Genomic DNA, 22,109 nt, shown 5'->3' on the forward strand with positions numbered 1-22,109 from the left:
TTTCTTTTCTTTTACTGTCTTAATATTCATCTTTGTAAGCCACTCTGGGAGCCTTTTTTGGCCGAAGAGTGGGGTAAAAACACAACAAATAAATAAATAAATAAATAAATTTCACCAGCAATTCAAAGGGCTCCCCCCTTCCACCAGCAATTTAAAGGGTTTTTTCCTTCTTCTACCAGCAATTTAAAGGGCTCCCCCCTCCCACCAGCAATTTAAAGGGGCTTTTTCTTCTTCCACCAGCAATTTAGAGGGTTTTTTTCCTTCTACCAGCAATTCAAAGGGCTCCCCCTTCCACCAGCAATTTAGAGGGTTTTTTCCTTCTTCTACCAGCAATTCAAAGGGGCTTTTTCTTCTTCCACCAGCAATTTAGAGGGTTTTTTTTCTTCTACCAGCAATTCAAAGGGCTCCCCCTTCCACCAGCAATTTAGAGGGTTTTTTTCCTTCTACCAGCAATTCAAAGGGCTCCCCCTTCCACCAGCAATTTAGAGGGTTTTTTCCTTCTTCTACCAGCAATTCAAAGGGGCTTTTTCTTCTTCCACCAGCAATTTAGAGGTTTTTTTTCCTTCTACCAGCAATTCAAAGGGCTCCCCCTTCCACCAGCAATTTAGAGGGTTTTTTTCCTTCTACCAGCAATTCAAAGGGCTCCCCCTTCCACCAGCAATTTAGAGGGTTTTTTCCTTCTTCTACCAGCAATTCAAAGGGGCTTTTTCTTCTTCCACCAGCAATTTAGAGGGTTTTTTTTCTTCTACCAGCAATTCAAAGGGCTCCCCCTTCCACCAGCAATTTAGAGGGTTTTTTTCCTTCTACCAGCAATTCAAAGGGCTCCCCCTTCCACCAGCAATTTAGAGGGTTTTTTCCTTCTTCTACCAGCAATTCAAAGGGGCTTTTTCTTCTTCCACCAGCAATTTAGAGGGTTTTTTTCCTTCTACCAGCAATTCAAAGGGCTCCCCCTTCCACCAGCAATTTAGAGGGTTTTTTCCTTCTTCTACCAGCAATTCAAAGGGGCTTTTTCTTCTTCCACCAGCAATTTAGAGGTTTTTTTTCCTTCTACCAGCAATTCAAAGGGCTCCCCCTTCCACCAGCAATTTAGAGGGTTTTTTCCTTCTTCTACCAGCAATTCAAAGGGGCTTTTTCTTCTTCCACCAGCAATTTAGAGGGTTTTTTTCCTTCTACCAGCAATTCAAAGGGCTCCCCCTTCCACCAGCAATTTAGAGGGTTTTTTTTCCTCTACCAGCAATTCAAAGGGCTTTTTTTAGAGTGTCAACTTTCCGCGCTGTCGCTGTTTCGTTTTCCATGCCCACACGAGGTGGGCGGGAGGGAGGAGCGGGGCGGCGGTGGCGGTGAAGCACACGCACACGCGCGCGCGCGCGCGGAACCTCGCCCTCAGCCCCCGCTCCTCCCGCCCCCCAAACTACAACTCCCAGCATCCTCGCCGGCCGCGACCCGGCCCCAGCCGCTACAAAAAAACCCCGTTAAGCCCGCCGAGGCGCTTGTCAGCGCGCAGCGCAGCGCAGCGCAGCGCCGCTCCGCCGCCGCCTGCCTGCCTGCCGGGCATGAGCCTGCGCTCCCCGCGGCGCTGGATGCCCTCGCCCGCGGGGCCTGCGCGGAGAAGGCGCGCGCGGCGCGGGGGGCCCCGGCTGCTGCGGCGCGGGGCGCGCTGAGCGCCGGTGGCGCGGGGCGCCGAGGATAAGCGGGGCTCGCGCGCGCCGGGCTTTTCCGCCCACCCCGGAACGGGCGGCCCTCCCCGGCGGCCCGCGCGTCAGCGGACCCGCTCCGCAGCCAGCCGCCGCCGCCGCCGCCGCCGCGCCCGCCTCCCCGATGCCGAGGGATGGATAGGGCGGCTGCCGCGCGAGGAGGCGCCCCGAGGATGGTCGCGAAGAGCGGCGGCGGCGGCGGCCGGGCGGGCTGCGCGCTGCACCAGTGCGGCCAGCTGCAGGGCCTCATCGACATCTCGCTGTCCAGCCTGCGGGGGCTGCGCACCAAGTGCGCCGCGTCCAACGACCTCACCCAGCAGGAGATCCGCACCTTGGAGGTAGGCGCCCGGGCGCGGCGGCGGCGGCGGCGGCGGCGAGGGGGGCGCGCGCGCGCGGTTGCGGGTGTGCGCGCAAGCCCGACGCGCGTGTGCGCGTGCGTGTGCAAGCCCGACCTCGGCTCCCCGCCCCGCCCCGCCCCGCCCCAGGGAGCTGATCCCAGCGGGTTTTGCAGTCCATATATATATATATGTCTGTCTGTCTGTGGGGAGGGGGCTGCGTGAATGTCCTGCCCCCTTCCGCCAGCCCTCCGGCGCGGTGGCCGTCTCCCAGGCTGGGGAGAACCTGCGCTGAGCTGGAGTGAAAGCCGTATAATGCAACCCCCCCCCCCCGCGCGCGCGCGCTCCGAGTCCGGCCCAGAACAACGCCGAGGTGCTCTGCGCGGCTGTCGCTGTGTTTGGATCTCTCCCCTGCTTGCGTTGGTTTGGATCTCTCCCCGCCTCGCTGCTTCTGGTGCGGCTTTCCCCCAACCCGGTGCCCTCAAGATGTGTTGGACTACAGCCCCCATCGTCCCTGGCCAGCATGATGGAGGTTGGGGTCCAACCCGTCTGGAGGGCACCATGTTGCAGGAAGCTGTTCCCCCCCGCTTCTAACACAGCTTTCGCCCAACCTGGTGCCCTCAAGATGTGTTGGACTACCATCCCCATCGTCCCTGGCCAGCATGATGGAGGTTGGGGTCCAACCCGTCTGGAGGGCACCATGTTGCAGGAAGCTGTTCCCCCCCGCTTCTAACACAGCTTTCGCCCAACCTGGTGCCCTCAAGATGTGTTGGACTACCATCCCCATCGTCCCTGGCCAGCATGATGGAGGTTGGGGTCCAACCTGTCTGGAGGGCACCATGTTGCAGGAAGGCTGTTCCCCCCGCCTTCTAACACAGCTTTCTCCCAACCTGGTGCCCTCAAGATGTGTTGGACTACCATCCCCATCGTCCCTGGCCAGCATGATGGAGGTTGGGGTCCAACCTGTCTGGAGGGCACCATGTTGCAGGAAGGCTGTTCCCCCCGCCTTCTAACACAGCTTTCTCCCAACCTGGTGCCCTCAAGATGTGTTGGACTACCATCCCCATCGTCCCTGGCCAGCATGATGGAGGTTGGGGTCCAACCCGTCTGGAGGGCACCATGTTACAGGAAGCTGTTCCCCCCCGCTTCTAACACAGCTTTCGCCCAACCTGGTGTCTTCTAGATGTGTTGGACTACCATCCCCATCGTCCCTGGCCAGCATGATGGAGGTTGGAGTCCAACCCGTCTGGAGGGCACCATGCTGAGAGGAAAGCTGTTCCCTCCTTCTTCTTCTAATGCAGCTTTCCCCCATTCTGGTGCCCTCCAGATATTTTGGAACTACAACTTCCATCATCCCTGGCCAGCACTGCAGTGTGTGTGTGTGTGTATGAATTTCCTGTCCTCCACCAGCCCTCCCCAGAGACTGCCACAAAGAGGTTTTTTTTTTTTTTTTTTTAGACCTTTGGGGAGCTAAAATAAAAGCTGTAGAATCTTCTCAAGGTCAACTAATACATACAATACTAAGGTATTTTGCACTATTGTTGTGTTTGGATATTTTCCTTACTTCTGCTGCAGCTTTCCCCCAGCCTGGTGGCCTCCAGATGTGTTGAACTACAACTTCCATCATCCCTGGCCAGCATGATGGAGGTTGTAGTCCACCACATCTGGAGGCCACCAGGCTAGGGAAAGGCTGTTCTAACAGACTGCAGAGTTACCTGCAATCAAACCCAAGATTTATTCCTTTTTGACAGCACAATCCTATGCATCCGTATTGGAAGTAAGTCCCGTTCGGTTCAGTGGGATTTACTCCTGCATAAGTGTGCGTTCCTGGATTTATTTATTGCCTTTCTTAGCCGCCTTTCGAGACTGTGATCTTCCCAAGGCTGCTTACAATATGAAGCATGTAATTCCATATCGGTATGACACTCAATTTTAAACAAATTTCAGAATAGGGATGTACAGGGTAGCATCCAATGTTAGTCCTGCGTAGAGTAGATGCACTGAAATGAATGAGACTTAAGTTAGTCACAATTGACTTACATCCCATTCATCTCAATGGGTTTACTTTATGTAGCATTGGATACTACCCTTAGGACTGCAGCCTTTGTCACCCTATTTTTCACAATTTTTTTTGTACTCCTGGGATGAGGAATGTTGTTGGACGACAATGCCCATCATCCCTCACCATTGGCTACGCAACCCAGCCACATATCCCTCACTTCTGCTATCCTCCTTTCTATATATTTTAAAAACCTTTACGCTGCCATACTTGATTTTATTTTCTTGGAAAGGATCCCTCCCCTCTCCTACAACCGTTACAAGGAGAAGATGAATGCTGTCTTTCTTACAGCAGGGTGTGTATGTATGTTGCAGAAACTGTCTCTCCCAACTGCCCCATTTTCAACTCATGGTTTTATTTATTTAAGGATTTTATTATATTTTTATTCACTTGGTCTTTCTGCTACAAAAAGGCCCCCGAGGTAACTTATGAAACAGTAAGAAACAACAGAAGGCAAGCAATAATCCAAAAAGACTCAAAAGACGCAGTCCCAGCTAAATCTCTCTTAGACGCAGTCCCAACTAAATCTCTCTTAGCTGTGCTGGCTGGAGCATGCTGGGAGTTGTAGGACCTTTTTCTGTCAAAACATGCATAGGATCACACCCTTAAACGTGGTTAGAAGCTGTACGAAAAATGAATTGTATGGTTTCCTGAAAAAGGTTGAGGTGTGTGTGTCGGGTGGGGGGGGGCAGTAATCTTGCACACACCCCACATTGCAAGAAAAGGAAGTGTTGCCTGCACTATGCAGTTGTGTATGACTGTTTTGTTGCAACATTGTCGTTTTTCTGAGGAAAGGGCTGTTTCTGGCCCCTTTCTACAATGGCGTTTGCTTAGGATGTAGTCAGATTTGCGGCCATTTCTTTTGTTTTCTTTTGCCCTGAAAGGGCATGTGTTCTCAGTTCTTGGGGGATGTTTTTCTTTTCGGGGTGCGGGGAGCAAAATCAGCTCTTTACTTGCTCCCATCGCGTATGTTTAACACGTCAGGCACTTGCTTCTTCTGACCCTTCAGCTTTCGAAGTGAGGGTAGTAGGCTGAGGGGTGGTGATGGGCCCAAGGTCACCCAGGGAGTTGCATGGCTGCATAGGAATTTGAATCTGTGGTCCTCAACCCAGGTCTGACACTGTAACCCAGGGGTGGGCAACCTTTTCTCTGTTCTGGGCCTCATTCCCTTGCATGTAAACTGCCAGGGGCTGCAGGGCCAGAGCCAAAAGTGGGTGGGTGGGTCTCCTTTTCTCTTTGTACCACCCCCTTTTCTCTCTCTCTTTGTACCACCCCCTTCTCTCTCTCTCTCTTTCTGTAGCATCCCCTTCTCTCTCTCTCTCTTTCTGTACCATCCCCCTTTTCTCTCTCTCTCTTTTGGCACCACCCCATTCTGTGTGTGTACCACTCCCTTTTCTCTCTCTGTATCACCCCTTTCTCTCTCTCTCGGTCTCTCTCTGTGCCATCCCCCCCCTCTCTTTCTCCCCCCTCTCCCCCCCTTCCTTCCCACCAGTGAGTTGCAAGGGGACTGGACCAGTCACTCTTGCCACTGGCCTGAACTGATTGCATGCAGAGGGCCGCATGAAATTAGTCCGAGGGCCGCATGTGGCCCACCTCTGCTCTGCCCATTACACCACACTAGACAATAGTGTGCAATAAGATCAAGAATTTTGGCAGATTTTTTAAGAAGGTATTTAAAAATGCTTAAAGGCCCTGAGACAAGCAGCAAAGCGGAGTTCTCAGGGAAGTGAATTCCACACGTGTGGAGCATCTCTGGAAAAGACCCTGTGCCGGCCAACCTGACTGCACATGAAGGTCTGGACTTCTCCTTTCCCCTAGATCAGCTACTGGGTTGTAGTAAGTGCCTGCTCAGCAGTTGTCCTTGCGTTTCCGTCTGCTGCCGCCACTGTTAATGGTGGCCGGTTTCCCAGTTTTTGCTGCCATGAGCGGGTTTCACCCTTAAAGACAGCCTCAAAATAATAAGACAACAAAACAAACAATGTTTTGTTATGCCACTTTGCAAGCTTACATGGCATTCAAGAAATGTGGGGGCCACTGGTAGCCCACGGTATCAGCATTATTGTGATGCGCAAGCTGCGGTCTAGTGGTAACCCATCGGAGTAGGGCTGCCATGAAATTTGGAAGTGTGGGTGTCATTGTGGCAACCCGCATAAGCATGCCCCCAAGGAGAGTCCAAAAATGTAGGCAGCTCTATCAATTAGTTCTGTGCTGAAAATGTTCCCCACATTATTTCCGACCGTTCTTATTCAATCGGATGGAGAAGAAATGGCTTTCGAAAAGAAAGTGAAAAGAGAAGAAATTTCGGAGAAATTCTCATGGATTGGGTTCATGGTTCTCCTCCTTTGCTGACCTTTGCCACTTGAAATGGGTCTGGATAGAGAAGGTTGTCTTACCTGCTCAGTCGTGATCGTGCTCCCCCATTGCAGGAATTAAATTAGCATAGTAAAGCTAGGAAGATTATGTTTATCACCAATGATTGCTTTTGGGAATGATTGCAGTGTGTATCTTGCATGTGAGAAATTCCCTCAGTCAAGTTTTTTTTTGAATGGATTTCCCCAATTTGCACCTTGCTGACCCAAACACAGTTCCTGGTTGGAAATCCAGACATCCTGAGCTTGGATGTGTGTTTTGCAGTACAGACGTGTTTGACAGGTGCACATTTGAAAAATGCAAAAAGAGAAGTGTGTACATTTTCAAAATGCACCTAGACATGCTTTAGTTGGCGGGTGCATCAGTCCCCCAAAAGTGTACCATTGATAAATGTGCACAGCAATGCCCATTTTGGAAAACACCACAAAAATGCATATGAATTTAGGGAATGGAACTGGGACGGAATGAGCTTGGCGGTGAAAACCGAGAATCTTGAGCTTGACAGATACTCCCATTTGTATACATTTGAGCTTTGCAATAAAGTAACATCACAGACTGTAGCTCTTTCGTGTTCTGCCATTGGCACGGCTGTGTACGGTTTCTCCCTTTCTCTCTCCATGCGTGTGTCTGCCGACAGAGGATAAAGCAGCACGCGTCAGATGGAGTGGATTCTAGGCCATGGAAGTTGATGCCATAAGTCGACCTATCCCAACCTGGTGTCCTCCAGATGTGTTGGACTACAACTCCCAGCACCCCCCAGCCAGCACAGAACAACAGCCATCCTCGCTTAGGGATACTGGGAGTTGTAGTCACTCCCAACACATCTGGAGGGCCTCAGACTGGGGCAGGCTGCCATAAATTTTTGGTTTTGACTTTTTCAGAGTCTTTATTGGCTTAGGGCTGGGGTACTTGAAAGATTGACTGTTTCTATACATATTTACCCATGCATTAATTTCCTCCATGGAGGGTGCGCCCAGCATCTGAGGTGAGGCAGGTGGCTGACAGAAAGAGGGCCTTATTGGTGGTGGCCCCACCAGTTGTGGATCATGCCCCCAGAAAAGCTCGCCTGGTGCGTAAGTTGTCATTTTGACAGCAGGCAAAGACGCCCCCGCTCCTTAAGTTTCTTAGGTCCCATTTTGACTCAAATGTTTTAATTGTGCTTTTATGATTTTGTAGTTTCGTGTGTGGTATGTGTATGTGTGTGTGTCTTTACACTTGAATTGTGGTGATCCCCTTTGTCAACCGCCTGTTGAATAGAACTGAAGGGGAATAAGTCTGAAGTATAAAGATTAAGTATTAAGTACCACAAAGACTGTCTGTCTCTTTTTTGGTGGGTGTTGTTCCTAAGTGGTTCTACTAGGAGCATGTACTGGGAAGACAGATTCTGAAATGGAGAATGGCTCACTAATAGCCTTTCCCAACCTGGCACTCTCCAGATGGGCCGGACCACAACTTCCATCATCAGTAGCAGCACAGACCAACAGCCATGCTGGCTAGAAGGTGATGGAAGTTGTAGTCATATCTGGAGAGGATCAGGTAGGGCCTGAAATATATTCCTTTCCCAATAGATGGAGGCAAACTCTCTCCCATTTTGCCAGAATTTTATTCAAGTTGCAGATCAGAGCAAAGCTACAGGGAGCAATTAAAACAAAAGTCTTGCCATACAACAGCGGGAGGCTTTTGTAGAATGGGCCTTAGTTGTTTCCCTTCTCGCCCTGCCTCCCCCTGTGCTTTCTGACAATAGCTGGAAGGAACTTCCTTCCTTTCCCCTCACTTTCTGCCTGCAGACTCTCTTTTTCTAATCAGCTTAGAGATTTGGGGCATCTCCGTACTTCTGCTCCCGTTCCAAAATATCTGGTATCTTTCCAGACACATCTGGCTCATCCATTTCCCACCAACTCATTATAAACGTGTAACAAATACAGGAGATTATTTGGGGGGGGCGAGGTTGAGAGAGGGTCACCCACCCTGCTCGCTTCTTGATTTTGTTCAAGAATTTATTTATTTATTTATTATTTGCTTATTTTCTGTAAGGGGGTTGGACCTGGCTGCCTTCCATTCTAGGCCGTCCATTGCTCCTTCTCTCCAATGTTGAAAGGATCTGCAAAACTCATTGTTGTTAGTTGTTGTGAATCGCCCAGGGAGCTTCGGCTATTGGGCGGTATATAGACATGCAATAAATAAAATAAATCAGGTCCGAGAATCGCCGCTTATACATTGTCAAAAAGAGAGGAAACACACCGCTTAAAAAAAGGGCACCGATTGTCAAGATATTTCCATATGTACAGATGCAAATTTATTTATTTATTCATTTCTATACCACCCAATAGCCAAAGCTCTCTGGGCGGTTCACAAAAATTAAAACCAAAGAGCACACAATAAAACAATATAAAATATATAAAACCTTAAAATATATAAAACCTTAAAACCACAGTATAACAATACAACCAGAATACAACCTAGCAGCAACGCAGGGATTTAAAATACAGATTTAAAACAGCAAAGCTAAAATTCTAGAAAGCTAAAATGCTAAAATGCCTGGGAGAATAAAAAGGTCTTCACCTGGCTCCGGAAGGAGTACAAGGTAGGTGCCAGGCGAACCTCACTAGGGAGCTCATTCCACAGCTGGGGTGCCACAGCAGAAAAGGCCCTCCTCCTAGGAGCCACCTGCCTCATTTCAAAATGTATACGTACAGATGCAAATTTAGAAATAATAACTATAATTCAAATAGAAATACAGTACTTCTGACCGTAGTGGGGAAGACTGTGACTAGGTGACCTGCTTGCTCTGCTGTCAACTGTTGATGAGCAATATTATTTTATTTATTTATTTATTTATTAGAAAGCTCTCTGCGTGGTTTACAAAGATTAAAAACATTAAAAATACAGTATATAGAGATTAAAAGCTATTTACAGAAAAAACACATGAACAGACAGTATACACAAGAGAGCATGTATCTAAAACAACTTCAAACAAGCAATCACAGTATGGTTCTTTATCTTTAAACCGTACCTGGATTGGACAGTCCTTCAAATAGAGGACGGACCACTGTAAAGTAGGACACCTGGCCACCCTAACAACTCATGACCCACCAAGTCAAATGCAGCCCATCAGCTAGTCACATCTGGAGCCGTCTCAGGTTGCCGTAAGCGAACCGCTGCAAATCTGCGCCGCTGAACGTAATGCTGGTGGTACCGTCTTTCTTTAATAGATGTCTACACTGCTGAATGTGTTTAAAACTATCTCTAAGCGGTTCACAGCATACATTGTAACATGCATAAAAATGGCGGAAACATTAATATAAAACATGAATATCGATTAAAATTGATTAAAGCAACACTGGAATCGCAGACCAACAGACTGGACAGTGCCTTCGCTCAGGGAAGGCCTGGGTAAAGCTTCAGTTGATGCCTAAAGCATGCTACGGTTGGTTCCTCCAGAATATGAGGGGGGAGATGGTTCCATAAATTGGGCACCACCACAGAGAAGGCCTGGTGTTGCCACAACCTGGAGCACCAGCAAAACGTCATAAGAACATCAGAAGAGCCCTGCTGAATCAGACCAAGGGTGCATCTAGTCCAGCATTGTGTTCACACGGTGGCCGACCAGCTGCAGGACACGAGTGCAACAGCACCCTCCCACCCATGTTCCCCAGCATCTGGTGTACACAGGCATACTGCCTCTGATAAAGGAGGTATCACCTCCTCCAATGACCTTCATGCTCGCATGGGCCTGTGTTGGGGAAGGCGACCCGACATGTATATGGCGTTGTGGGTCCTTCCAGAGCTCGGAGGGTTTTCACAGCAAGCTGCTGTTCCAGATGGCAGGGGGCTAGCTGGTCCTGGCAGCTGGTGGCTCTAGGAAGCATTTTAATTTCCACCAATACTCTGTCGTGATGCTCCGTGGGTCGCAGCTTGGGAGCAGTGTGGGAAGTTTAAATGCATGGGAGGCTTGCCTTTGTTAGCTGGTGCATGCAGGGCTGCATGTGAAAACAGGAGGACTTGAAATCATAGGGTTGGAAGGGGCCTGCAAGACCATCAAGTCCAACCCCCTGCTCAATGCAGGAAGCTTGATTCCCAGGCGGTCTCCCATCCAAGCACTAACCAGGGCTGACCCTGCTTAGCTTCCAAGATCAGATGAGATCAGGCATATCCCCTATCCTGGCCACTTTGCCAATCCTTGATGGAGGTTGCTTTCAGTTGCTCATGTGGACTCGAATTGCACTTTTGGTAATACGCGTGGGTTATTGTGAATACGGCAAGGTGGTTAAGGCTGTGGAGGGATTGCTAGTAATTTCAAACAGCTCACGTCACAGTGAGATGGAACTTCCCTTCCCACCACACCCCCAAATGCCTTATCTGTATCTTGGGGGCGGGTTCATACAAGCAGCAGAATCAAGTAATAAAGAAACTTTGGCAGAACTTTACCACTTCAGGCTCCATGGGGGTGTCAAGGGGAGGGAAGAGGAGGGGAGTTGCATATTTAGATGCTCTGTCATGCAAAAAAATAAATAAAATCTGCACATAGAAAAATAGCAGGTCAGGGATAAGGCTAGACTAAACTCTCTCCCCTCAAATGCTACTTTTCTTCTTGCAGGGAGTTTATTTATTTATTACATTTCTATACAGCCCAGTAGCTGAAGCTCTCTGGGTGGTTCACAACAATTTCTTCTTCTTCTTCTTGGGGGAGCTTTCCAAAATTGCAACCACCTCATCTGTAGCCAGATACACTCCAGGAAAAGCTTGATTCAGCTGGTTTTATAAAATGACTCTGTTCCCCCTAGTTATAATAATGGGTAGTCTCCCTTTCTTTCTTTCTTTCTTTCTTTACAGTATTTTTACCCCCCTCTTCAGCCAAAAAAAGGCTCCCAGAGTGGCATCAGTTCTCAGTTTCAAAGTTCTTATCAGTGTTCTTTCTGGCAGAGAAGGGGGAAACAAGCTCCCTGCAGCTGTTCCTTGTCTGGCCGATGTATGGGAACATTATTACATTTTTGTCCTCCGCCCCCCCCAACAGGTGGGAGGGTCAAGGCAATTTCTGGACTGAAAATGCATCGTTATGTCATGGATGTGCTCACTAAATTTCCTGGCTGGTGTTCTCTCTTTTCCTGTGGTTTTGGAACAGATGCTTCTGAGAAATGGGGTTCCCCAGAAACAGAGAGTTTGCAAGGAATAGGAGAGATTTTGTTATGAACCAACAGAAAATGTCTGACCCCAAAAGTGCTTTTGGTTCTTTGCACTGAAGTGTTCTTGGCCTGAACCCTTGATGTCTGCACCGGCTCCACAAAATGAGGAACACAGAGCAAGAAAACGGTGAAAAAGGGAGATGATATTTCAGCATGCGACAGGAAGTTCCAGCGGTTAACCCTCCAAAGGCTAAAAACAGTGATGGCCGTGGCATGAGTCTCGGTAGCTGAAGAACACATCTGACAAAGTAGGCTTTAGCCTTCCAAAACGTGTTCTTCAATCCCCTAATCAGTCTTGAAAGTAGCACAGTGTCTTTTTTCCCCCAGTCGTGCAGGAAGGGATAACGTGTTTTCCTTGGAATGCAGGTGATCCATGGCCAAGGAACAGGAAGTGTATTTTTCTGCAACTCTTGAACCTGGTTGGAGCCTACAACAACACCCCCTCCCCGCCACACACCCCAAGAGTGAGAAGTGTAAAGTTGTGCAACTGCTGTTGCCTCTCCACTTTGGGAGACATCATTTCCTTCCCTTGCACGCAGTGGAGGCTGGGGGCTCCGAGGTCAGTGGGGTAGTGAACCTGCTCCGGGTTTCAGGCCGAACCAGTCGGTGCTCTAAAGGAGCTATCCGAGGTGCTGCACCCACTTTGGGGGAAAAGGCTCAGCACTTTGGATGTCTTCTTTAGAGCTCTGGCTGGTTCTGAGCGAAACCCAGAGTGGATTCACTGCCCCGCTGACATTGGCGCCCCCAGCCTTCACGGCTTCCATGTGAAATCAGAAGCGCGACTTGGCAATTTTATACTCGAATGCAGATGAGCCGTAGCTTGGTGGGAGATCACCTGATTTGGATGTGGACGGTCCCAGGTCCAGGGCAGGGAACGACCACCACCTGAAACCTTTAGAGCAGCCTTTGAGAGCCGTTGCCAGTCAGTGTCAGTGATGGAAATGGAAGCGGCACCGACCCTGCAGACATGTGTCTGCAATGATTGTTTACTGCAGAGGTGTTGAGCCTCTGATTCGCAGGCCCCAAGTCCAGCCCACGGGTTCCAGTCCAGCCCAGCAGGGTGCCCTGTAGGCCGCACCCCACACTTGCCCCAAAGGCCCAGCATCTTTTGGAGGACACAATAGGCTGGCTGCCTTTGGTTAGGAAAGGAGAATTAATGATCGACCGGCTGTTTTGCAGTCACAAGGGCTGGGACCGCGATAAGGATGACGACATTGTCAGAGAAAGTAGGAAAAGCCAGACGTCATGTGGGACTGCACATCCCCGGGAGGAATTCGGTTGTGCATATGTAACCCACTGGTATATTTTTCTTTAAGAATTCTGTGTGGGAATATTCTGCACATCTTCAGTACAGGAGTGAGATAGGGAGTGGCCACCGTTTTAGTCACTTACCGAAATGCAGCGTGGAAGAAGCGTGCTTTCCCCTCCCTGTAAGACCCCAAACCCGTGAGACAGGCCTGTTTGCAAAGTTTACTCTCATGTTAACTCATCCAGCTTGAGAAGATTGCTGTGGAGCTGGAGTGAACTGAGCAGAGACTGTTTTTCTTCTTCGGCCAGCCGAAAAATCAAGCTTCAGAGAGAAGTTTTATTCATATTTTTTGTTGTTGTGGACTCCAGCTACAAGACAGAACTTTGGGAGGGCTGTGCTCTGTTTTATTGTTTTGGTGATAAGTGAATTGTTCTGCATGTCAGATGATTACATGTGCATTGTTATTGTTTTTAATTAAGAAATTAACATGATGTACGTGAATTGTCCCTGAAAAAGGCCTTTGCTGCGAGTCCCTTTAGAGACCCTGAAGAAAAGTGTTACACGTAGATAAGAGACCGTGCAGCTTGGGCACGGGGTGAATTTCACAGCTATTGAGGAGATCCGTACAGAGAACTGGGCTTTGGCCCAGGGGCCAAATCCAGCCCTCTTCGGATTCCAAACCGGCTCTCGAGGGAGGTTCCCCAGATGGCCACACCCTCTCCCTGGGCCCCACCCCCTTTACCCCGAGCACTGATTCTTTGGTGGCTTCCCGGCTTTTGTGCAGTTTTCCCCCCTCGTTCTAAAAAGTTGGAACAGCTCTCCTAAGACTTGGTTATTGGCAGTAAGACCTTTAAGCTAAAATATCTTGTGGTGTTTATGTGTGTGTGTATTTTTGGCCCCACTGGAATGCAGTCCCCGAGAACTTCTCCAAAACTGAATTTTAGCCCTCTGGCTGAAAGAGGTTTGACAACTCTGTACTGAATGTATTGTACTGGTTGACTGTACTGAATTCATCTTATGCCTGCTTGTCTCCCGCTGCTAACAGCTAGCCCGCTCAGGAAGGTTCTTAGCTCTTGGACTTTGGCAGTCTTTTCACACCACAGAGAGAGGTGATCAGCATCTCAACGTGCAGAACTGAGGCCTGGTGAAAGCTAGAGACAGTCCTGCAATGAGGCAAAGGGTGGTGGTTGCTCTGGGTGGTGATATTTCGGTGCCATTAAAGGCAGCAGAGTGGGAAACTCCAGGGACTTCTTCATACGGAGCTTTTATCCTGCTATTGAAATTGGTTACTCACAGAAGTTTGCGGGTCCTGTAGATGACGTTGTCAACCTCCAGGTTTCTCCCGTGTTAAAGCCCTATACGGCTCGGGGCCACAGTACCTGACAGAACGCCTTTCCCGGCATAAACCGACCTGTACACTACGCTCTGCATCTAAGGCCCTCCTCCGGGAGCCTCCTCCGAGGGAGGCTTGGAGGGCAGCAACAAGGGAGAGGGCCTTCTCGGTGGTGGCTCCCCATTTGTGGAATAATCTCCCTGACGAGGCCCGCCTGGCACCAACATTGTCATCTCTTTGCCAGGTTAAAACTGCCTTCTTCTCTCAGGCATTTGGCACCGTATAATGGGTCTCTTGATTGTCTCTGGCTGATTGTTTTAAATTGTTTTAGATATACGTTGTTGTGTGTGTTATTTGTTTTATGTCATTATGTGGCTTTTTTTATATTTTATATAATGTATTTTAATGTTTTTTTAATTTTTAATGTTTTTTAATTTTTGTGAACCGCCGAGAGCGTGTTGGCTATGGGGCGGTGATGTCGGGAATGAATCTGAGCATGTGGACATAGCTAGCAGCTGAGACTCAGAATGGGAACAGCCAGAACCGGGGGAGGCTCCCTCCCTAGTAAGCTCAGATATGGCAAGGCCTTCGTTTCAAGACCTTGGCACACAGATGGCTCAGCCTGAGCCCCCCACTCCTCCATGAGAACCCAGGTCTCGGGAGGAGTAGAGTGAGGGGCGTGACCTGAGGGATGCTAAGGTCCGTTGCAGAGTGAAGCGGGAAAAGTTAGAGGCGGAGCTCAGACGCTCCCCCAGGTTGGCTATGCATGAAAGCCTATGTAGGAGGGAGCAACTGTAAGGGAGGGGCATCCCCCCTAAGCTAGTCTGGCCCGGAAGTTCTTGTTCAAACTGCCAGCAAATTCTCTAACTTCCACGTCGGCTCCTCTGTTGGTATTCATAATTGTGTGGCATAGCTACAAACTCTCTTTGTAGCCTGAGAGTTTCCTAGAATTTGCATTTGTAAGGAACCTGGTCATTAACTACTAAAGTAGTGAGCCTGAAGCCTGGTATCTTGGAGTGTTTTGATTGTGAAGGAGGAGGACGAAGGAACATGACAGGTATAGAAATATAATAAATGAAAGGAAATGACCTTTATTTCATTTTTTAAAAGATCGGAGATAATAAGCTATCAAATTACCGTGCTCAAGTTCCGCTTGTTCCCTCATGAAAAGAGGAAAACTCACAATAAGAGGAGTTAGACCACAGCGCCATCTAGCGGCTGCGTAATGAAACACATTGAAGACTCAGATAAGAGGGGAAAGGGGTGGTGGGGGAAAGGAAGCGTGTGTAAAGGGAGTCTGTCGTGATCCTGCATTTAAAATGGAAGCAGAAAGCCCCGTTTTAAATGCGGGATTTTAGGCTGGTGTAGAGATGCTCTGGATCCGATGTATGGGACACCCTCTGCTGGAAACCTCTCCCACCACAATGCTTGGGACTGGCAGAGTAGCAGTAGAACTTACTGGCTAGTTGTGCCGCATTTGTATCAATGGAAGGAGGGTGCCGCTTCCTAGAGCTGGTACTGGTGAAAGACTTTTATGCTCTGTAACCAGTATTCAAAATGTGTTTGGGCACACCGTCCTAATTCCACTAACTCCAGGGGTAGAGGAAAGAGACTCGCTTCTTCAAGGTCTTCTCCTGTTGAAGTGTACCTCTCTTTCACGTTGGCATGTGCTCCCTGCTCTGTGTTTTCACTTTTCGGCAGTTTGCCTGTGCATGAAACAGCGTTGCGGCTTCAGAACCCTCCCTGGGGATCTGCACGCTGAGAGCTCTACCGGTAGCTGAAATGGCTGGCTTTAAAACTCGGTTGAGGGCTGCAAATGATGAAGCTGTTACTGGATATGCGAGTTTGAAAAGGGGGATTGAAGAGGCAGGAGAAGGAAGGAAGGAAGTGGTTTTGGTGACGGTGTTTTTTTGGAATGGCGCTCCAAAAGGCCTACCAATTTGAGGTTACGCTGGCATATTTTTGACAGGACGAGTTGGCTCGATCTAGCACAAGGTTTGTACTTTTAATTTTATTTTTACATTCCCCAAATGTTTGGGTGTTTTTTCTCTTGCTGTTTCTTGATGAGGGCATGCAAGAATTAAAGTCTGTCGAAGCGTTGAGTTACATCGAAATCCCTGTTCATGTGACGATGTGAAAACCCCAGTTTTGCTAGTCGTCTTAAAAAAAATTCTTTGAGTGTTTTTACTGGACTGGGAACCTCCCATTTTTCCCCTTAGATGCAATTTGATGGCAATGAGGCCTGCTTCCAGATGAGGCTTTTATGGTACCACCCCCCTGCCTCATTCATGGATGTTTACAGGGGGGCCAGATGATGACATCTACGTGTTACTGTCCTGTGTTGTTGTTTTTACGGCTTCTTCCGTCTTTCTCCCTTAAGGCAAAAAATCTGTTAAGGAGAAAAAGATGGAACAGCGGCACAATGCCTTCTTAGTGGTGGCTCTAGGAGCATTCCATCCGGAAGCAACCCTTAGATGTGAACACGGACTGAGCATGTCCATGAGAGAAGCTATCTATCCCCTTATGCACAGATTAGGATCTTGGAAGAAAAATGCTCTTGAAGCCCAAGAAGAAATTTATTTTGCCTTGAAAACTGGTCCAGGGACGTTACTAGCTGATTTGCCTGGTTATCGCTCTTAGGGCACAATCCTGTGCATGTTAAGACAGAGAAAAGGCCTACAGCTCCCAGCGTGACCCAGCCAGCATGACTGGCTGGGGCATGCTGGGAGTTGTAGGCCTTTTCTCTGTCTAAACATGCATAGGATTGTGCCCTTAGTTGTTTGTGGTCACTGGGGTGGCACATTTGCCAAGGCTGTGTCTAGTCTGACCCTAAAGGAGGCATCAAAAGTGAAGCTGCAATCGGAATTCAGAGCTCTCTTAAAGAATGGCAGGCACCACTTGTACAGGATGGTTTTGTGTGAATCTTGGGTTGGCTTTTGTATCTTTAGGGTGCAGTCCTATGCAGGTTTAGACAGACACCCCCCCCTAAAACTCCTAGCATTCTGGGGGTCCTATAACTACCAGAAAAAAAAGTCTTACAACTCCCAGCATTCCCCAGCCAGCCATGCTGGCTGGGGAATGCTGGGAGTTGTGGGACTTTGTTCTTTCTAAACATGCCTAGGATTGCATCCTTAATGTTTATGTGTTATGTGGAGCGAAATATGTGTGTGACAGATATTTCAGCGATCATGAAAGAGGCCAGCAGCCATCTTGAAGAACCAGAACAGTATCGTGCCTGGAATATGATATGCCCTCCTACAAAAGGGCTGCAGTGGCGTAGTGGTTAAGACGCTGAACTGCAGACTGGAAGGTCGGCAGGACAGCAGTTCGAGACCCGAGTGCTGCGTGACGGAGTGAGCTCCCGTCTTCTGTCCCGGCTTCTGCCAACCTAGCAGTTCGAAAGCAAGAAATTGCAAGTAGATAAATAGGCACTGCCTTGGCGGGAAAGGTAACAGCGTTCCGTGCACCTCGGTGTTCAGTCATGCCGGCCGCATGACCACGGAAGCATCTTCGGACAGCGCTGGCTCTTCGGCTTAGAAATGGAGATGAGCACCACACCGTAGAGTCGGACACGAGTGGTTGGGGACACCTCTACCTACAAAAGCAGCGCATGCTGAGTCTCGAATTCTGTGCTCGCAGGGTCGGCGCTCACAGTCAAGCAGCGCACAATGCCTCGGCGTGCGTTGCTTCAGCCGTAGCTTTACGCCTCAAGCCCGAAGTCTGGCTTTCGTAAGCGACCAAGCTGTGTGAACCTGCCATGTTGGCTCGTGTGGTATTAGCATTGTTTAACCACGGCAAAATTCACTCAGCCGGTTCCAAAGAAGCAAAGTCTGGATGCCTGGGAACCAGCTGAGCAGAACACAGGAGCGAGAGACGTGTAATGTTCTAGGAAGACGACCATTATATTTTCAGAACCTTTTATTCTATTTTATTTAAATTGCCGGTATCGGAACATGGCTGCCCACAGATGCAGTCATTGGGTGGCTACCACAAATCTCTTCAGAGTTGGTCGGGTAGTGGTCTCTTGCTTTATACTGGGTTGGGAAGACAGACTGTGTTCTCTGGCTCCTGGGAAAGGGAAGGGCCTTTCGCATTGGGCTAATTTATTTATTTATAATTATTTTTAGGCTGGCTTGAAGAGCAGAACCCTCTTAAGGCAGCATACACGATAAGAACATACAAAAGTATACCAACAGGCAATGCATAAATATACAATAGCACACTATTAAAATGCTAGAAAGGTTACAGCAATAAAACCTGCAGCCCACAGAGTAGAGGGAAGGGCAGTGAGAATTGGTGGGTCTTCAGGGCCTTCGATGTGCTAAGAATAGTCCTGATGAACTTTGGTGGAAGCTGAGTCCAGACGTGCGGGACCACCATGAAAAGTCCCTCTCCCTTGTACCACCTTCCAGAGACCCAAGGAAGCCGGGCGAGAGTTTTCACCACTACTGAACATCTCCAAAGCCAGACGTGAAGCGTGAGACTGACTTTTCCCCTTGCTCTCTGTATATGCTAGAGGTTTTGTGGGCAGGGCGGAGTTGGTGGCAATCTCAAAGCATGTGGAACAGAGCATGTGGTTGGTGGTCAAGTGCCTGTGTTGCATGCAGAGGGTCCTGGGTTCAGTCCTTACCTTCTCCAGGTAACACGATTCTGGGTAGCAGATGGTGGCAAAGACATTCTGCCTGAGACCCTGAAGAGCTGTTTTTACCCGTCAGAGTTGATTGTGCTGGGCTTAGAGATATGAAGGCCTGGGGGGAAAAAAATCACAGAAAAAACAAGCCAGTGTGGTGTAGTGGTTAGAGTGTTGGGCTGGGAGATCTGGGTTCTAGTTCCCCACTCGGCCAGGGAAGCTCACTGGGTGACTTTGGGCCAGTCGCAGACTCTCAGCCCAACCCACCTCACAGGGTTGTTGTTGTGAGGATAAAATGGAGGAGGAGGAGGCCTATGTACGCCGCCTTGGGTTCCTTAAGGAGGAAAAACGGCGGGATATAAACATAATAAATACATAAAATAAATGGGAGAGGGGGGAATGGAAAAAATATTTCCCCCATTTTTCCCCCAGGGATTTTTGGAAAACTTGGGGAAAATGCCCCCCCCCTCCATTTTTTCCTGAGCCTTCGTATCTCTTAACTGGAAAAAATAGTCTGGCTCAGTACAAGGCAGCTTTGCGTGTGCGTCCTTGCTGGCTGGCTGTATTGTGACCAGCCAAAACCTGCAGATCCAGGGCAAGAAAAGCAGAAGGAAGGCGGGTGAAGCGCCTTCTGCTGGCCCAAACATCTCCGCTACCTAACCTAGATTGAAAGTGTCACCTGCACAGTTAAGTCAACTATTCTAATATTTAGTTGAATTCAGGTAAAACTGAGGGATTAAAAAAAAAATCAGTTCAGGTCCTGCTCTTAGGTTGAGACTCTAGGATGGAGGGCACACTTTCCAAGTCTGGATTAGCCCCTCTCCGTGCTGACAGCCAGTTCTCTGAAACCTTAACGGACTGCAACAGTGTGTATTCCGGCTCTAGCCGTTGTAACTGAAGTCACATGGCCTCAGTGAGGACCATGTTAAGAGGACTTCCTTCGGAGAACAATGAGATGTTGGCCTGGCTTCCCGTTTGGCACGTGAACGCTGCAGAGTTTTGGAGGCCACAAGGAAGGCTTCAAAGCGTGTAATAAGCGGTCTCCAAATCCAGGGTTTGTACCAAGTGAGAGGCGCAGGGAGAAAGAGGAAAGCTCTTCTTAATCTGGGCAAACTTAGGCCCAGCTTAACCTACATTTATGGGTCTTCTATGATTAGATGTTGGCGTATGGATGTGCGTTATCTTCCTTGCTGCAGCAATGCGTAGCACTTTTGGCCTCTCATGGCGGAGGAGAGCGTTCCTCTGTAGAAGAACTTGTTGGCCGTGGCTTTTTGAGGACTCTGTGACTATGTTAACAGTGGAATTCATGCAAGGCCTCGTTGGGTGTGGCATCCTCCTCCAAGTGTTGGGAACAGAAACCTCAGCCTAATGGACCGTTTTGAACGTGACCTGAGGCCGTGCTGGGCTAACCAAGTTATATTCTCGCCGGGGGATTCGTGCTCCTTCATGTGTATGCGCGGGTTGCTCAGTAATAGATAACTCCATGTTTTGTCACTTGGTGACTCGGAGCTGAGGATGAGAGGGAAGAAGAATAGCTCAGTGGCAGAGCCCCTGCTTGGAATGCAGAAGGTTCCAGGTTCAATTCCTGGCGTCTCCAGTTAAAATGATCCAGTAGGCGGTGATGGAAGAGATCTCTGGGAGACGATACTGGGATTGATGCACTAATACTGGTGTCTTCAGGTCGGTGCTGGTGGGGTGGCAATGTGCCCACTGACTCCTCTCTTGGTGCTCACTGCCCCCTCCTGTTTTTTATTTCTTGGGCCTGCCAAAGAAAGTGATGTCCTCTAGGGCCATCGTTATTTGGGTTCAGAAAAGAGTGGTTTTGTGTTCTGGAGCTCAGACCCCACCTTTGCTTTGTACTCAGGGTTTTGGGCAAGATTCTTTTAGTCTCCCCAGTTTGTCTTCTGAGAAGATCCTGTTCTGTGACTGGCCATGGCCACCACGGTGGCCATTTTGTGAGAGGTCTCAAAATTCCAAATGTGCCCAGTGCCCGCAAGAAGTCTGGGACCCCTTGATCAAAGGTCTAGCTCGGTATAAGACAGCTTCCTGAAGTGGCACAGTGCGGGGGGCGGGGGGAGGATACCATTTTTGAAGGCTCCCCTACGTTAAAAAAGATCCATGGAAATGAAGCATACTTCTTTGCCTGCTAAGTTGGCTTCCAGTTTGCTAGGAGTTTGTAACATAAGGACGCTTTCAACATGACATTTCCTTGCTGTCTTGCTGATTTTGAGCCTATAACTTGAATTCACCTGTATAAATCTTGATCCGTGGAGCTGAAGGGCAACCGTTTGTTGTTTTTTGCCTATTTGTATGTATTTTTAAAATCTGTTGCCAATTTTTGTTATTATTTCCCTGGTTATCTTTGCAGTTCATGGAGCTCAGAAAGACAGGGAAACCTGGAATTCTCAGGATGACAACAAGAGCTTCTGGCCCTCTTTAAAACTATGTGATACTTGTTTTAAAACTAGTTTTTAGGATAATAATTACACAGAATCCAAATGGATGAGGAGTGTGTGGGTGGCAGAATGTGCTTGCATCCAGGCATGGAGAGCCCATGTTACCAGACTCCAGTGCCATCAGCACCAGCAAGTGTGGGTGGTGGTGAGGGATGATGGGACTTGTAGTCCAACACCATCTGGAGGGCTACAGGTTTCCCACCCCTGGATAGGCAGTTGAAATGGATAGATGGGTGCCCTGTTAGCTTCAATGTGTAGTAAGCCCATAGGCTGATAAAGAGCTTAGGTCTCCGAGCCGCTGTTGAAAGAGTCTGGGAACTGTTGTTAATGCAATGTTTTATAAATACATTAATACTTTCCCTCCCTCTCATCCTAACTGGGCTAAAAACTGCTATAAAAATATCAATAAAACAACAAACCTGCCATTAGCGATAAACAGCTTTGTAAAAACCACAGCCAAATGTGATGGAAACAATACCAAATATGCAGCCAAAACTCAAGGACGATCAAAGAGCGCCCTCGTGAAGGCTGCATCTAAACCAGGAATGTGGAACACAAGAAATCCAGGCCTGGTTTTAAAGCTTTGAAACTCAAGCTGTCTTCATTTCAGAAGGACATACTGTCATATGTACAACTGTTGGTTGTACTGTGATATTGTGGTTTCAAGCTTTCATATTTTGTATTGTTTTATGCTGCGCTTTGTGGTTTTAATTTTTGTGAACCACCAAGAGATGGTGGTTATTGGGCGGTATAGAAATGAAATAAATCAATAAAAAACATATCCATCTCCACCATTTTTT

At 48.6% G+C, this 22,109-nt stretch overlaps 1 protein-coding gene across 1 annotated transcript in view; it reads left to right on the forward strand.

Annotated features, from left to right (window-relative positions):
- Positions 1-1,740: 1,740 nt before the first annotated feature.
- KSR1 (kinase suppressor of ras 1) overlaps positions 1,741-22,109 on the forward strand; it is a 134,083-nt gene continuing 113,714 nt past the window's right edge. Inside the window, exon 1 of the mRNA XM_084822838.1 lies at positions 1,741-2,032. Within this exon, the coding sequence (XP_084678964.1) occupies positions 1,829-2,032 (204 nt within the window). The 5' untranslated portion in view covers positions 1,741-1,828. The remainder of the gene's footprint in view (positions 2,033-22,109) is intronic.

The sequence above is a fragment of the Heloderma suspectum genome, chromosome 16 (genome assembly GCF_057233095.1).
Source record: "Heloderma suspectum isolate Gila_16-S chromosome 16, 16-S_ref, whole genome shotgun sequence".
Lineage (NCBI taxonomy): Eukaryota > Metazoa > Chordata > Lepidosauria > Squamata > Helodermatidae > Heloderma > Heloderma suspectum.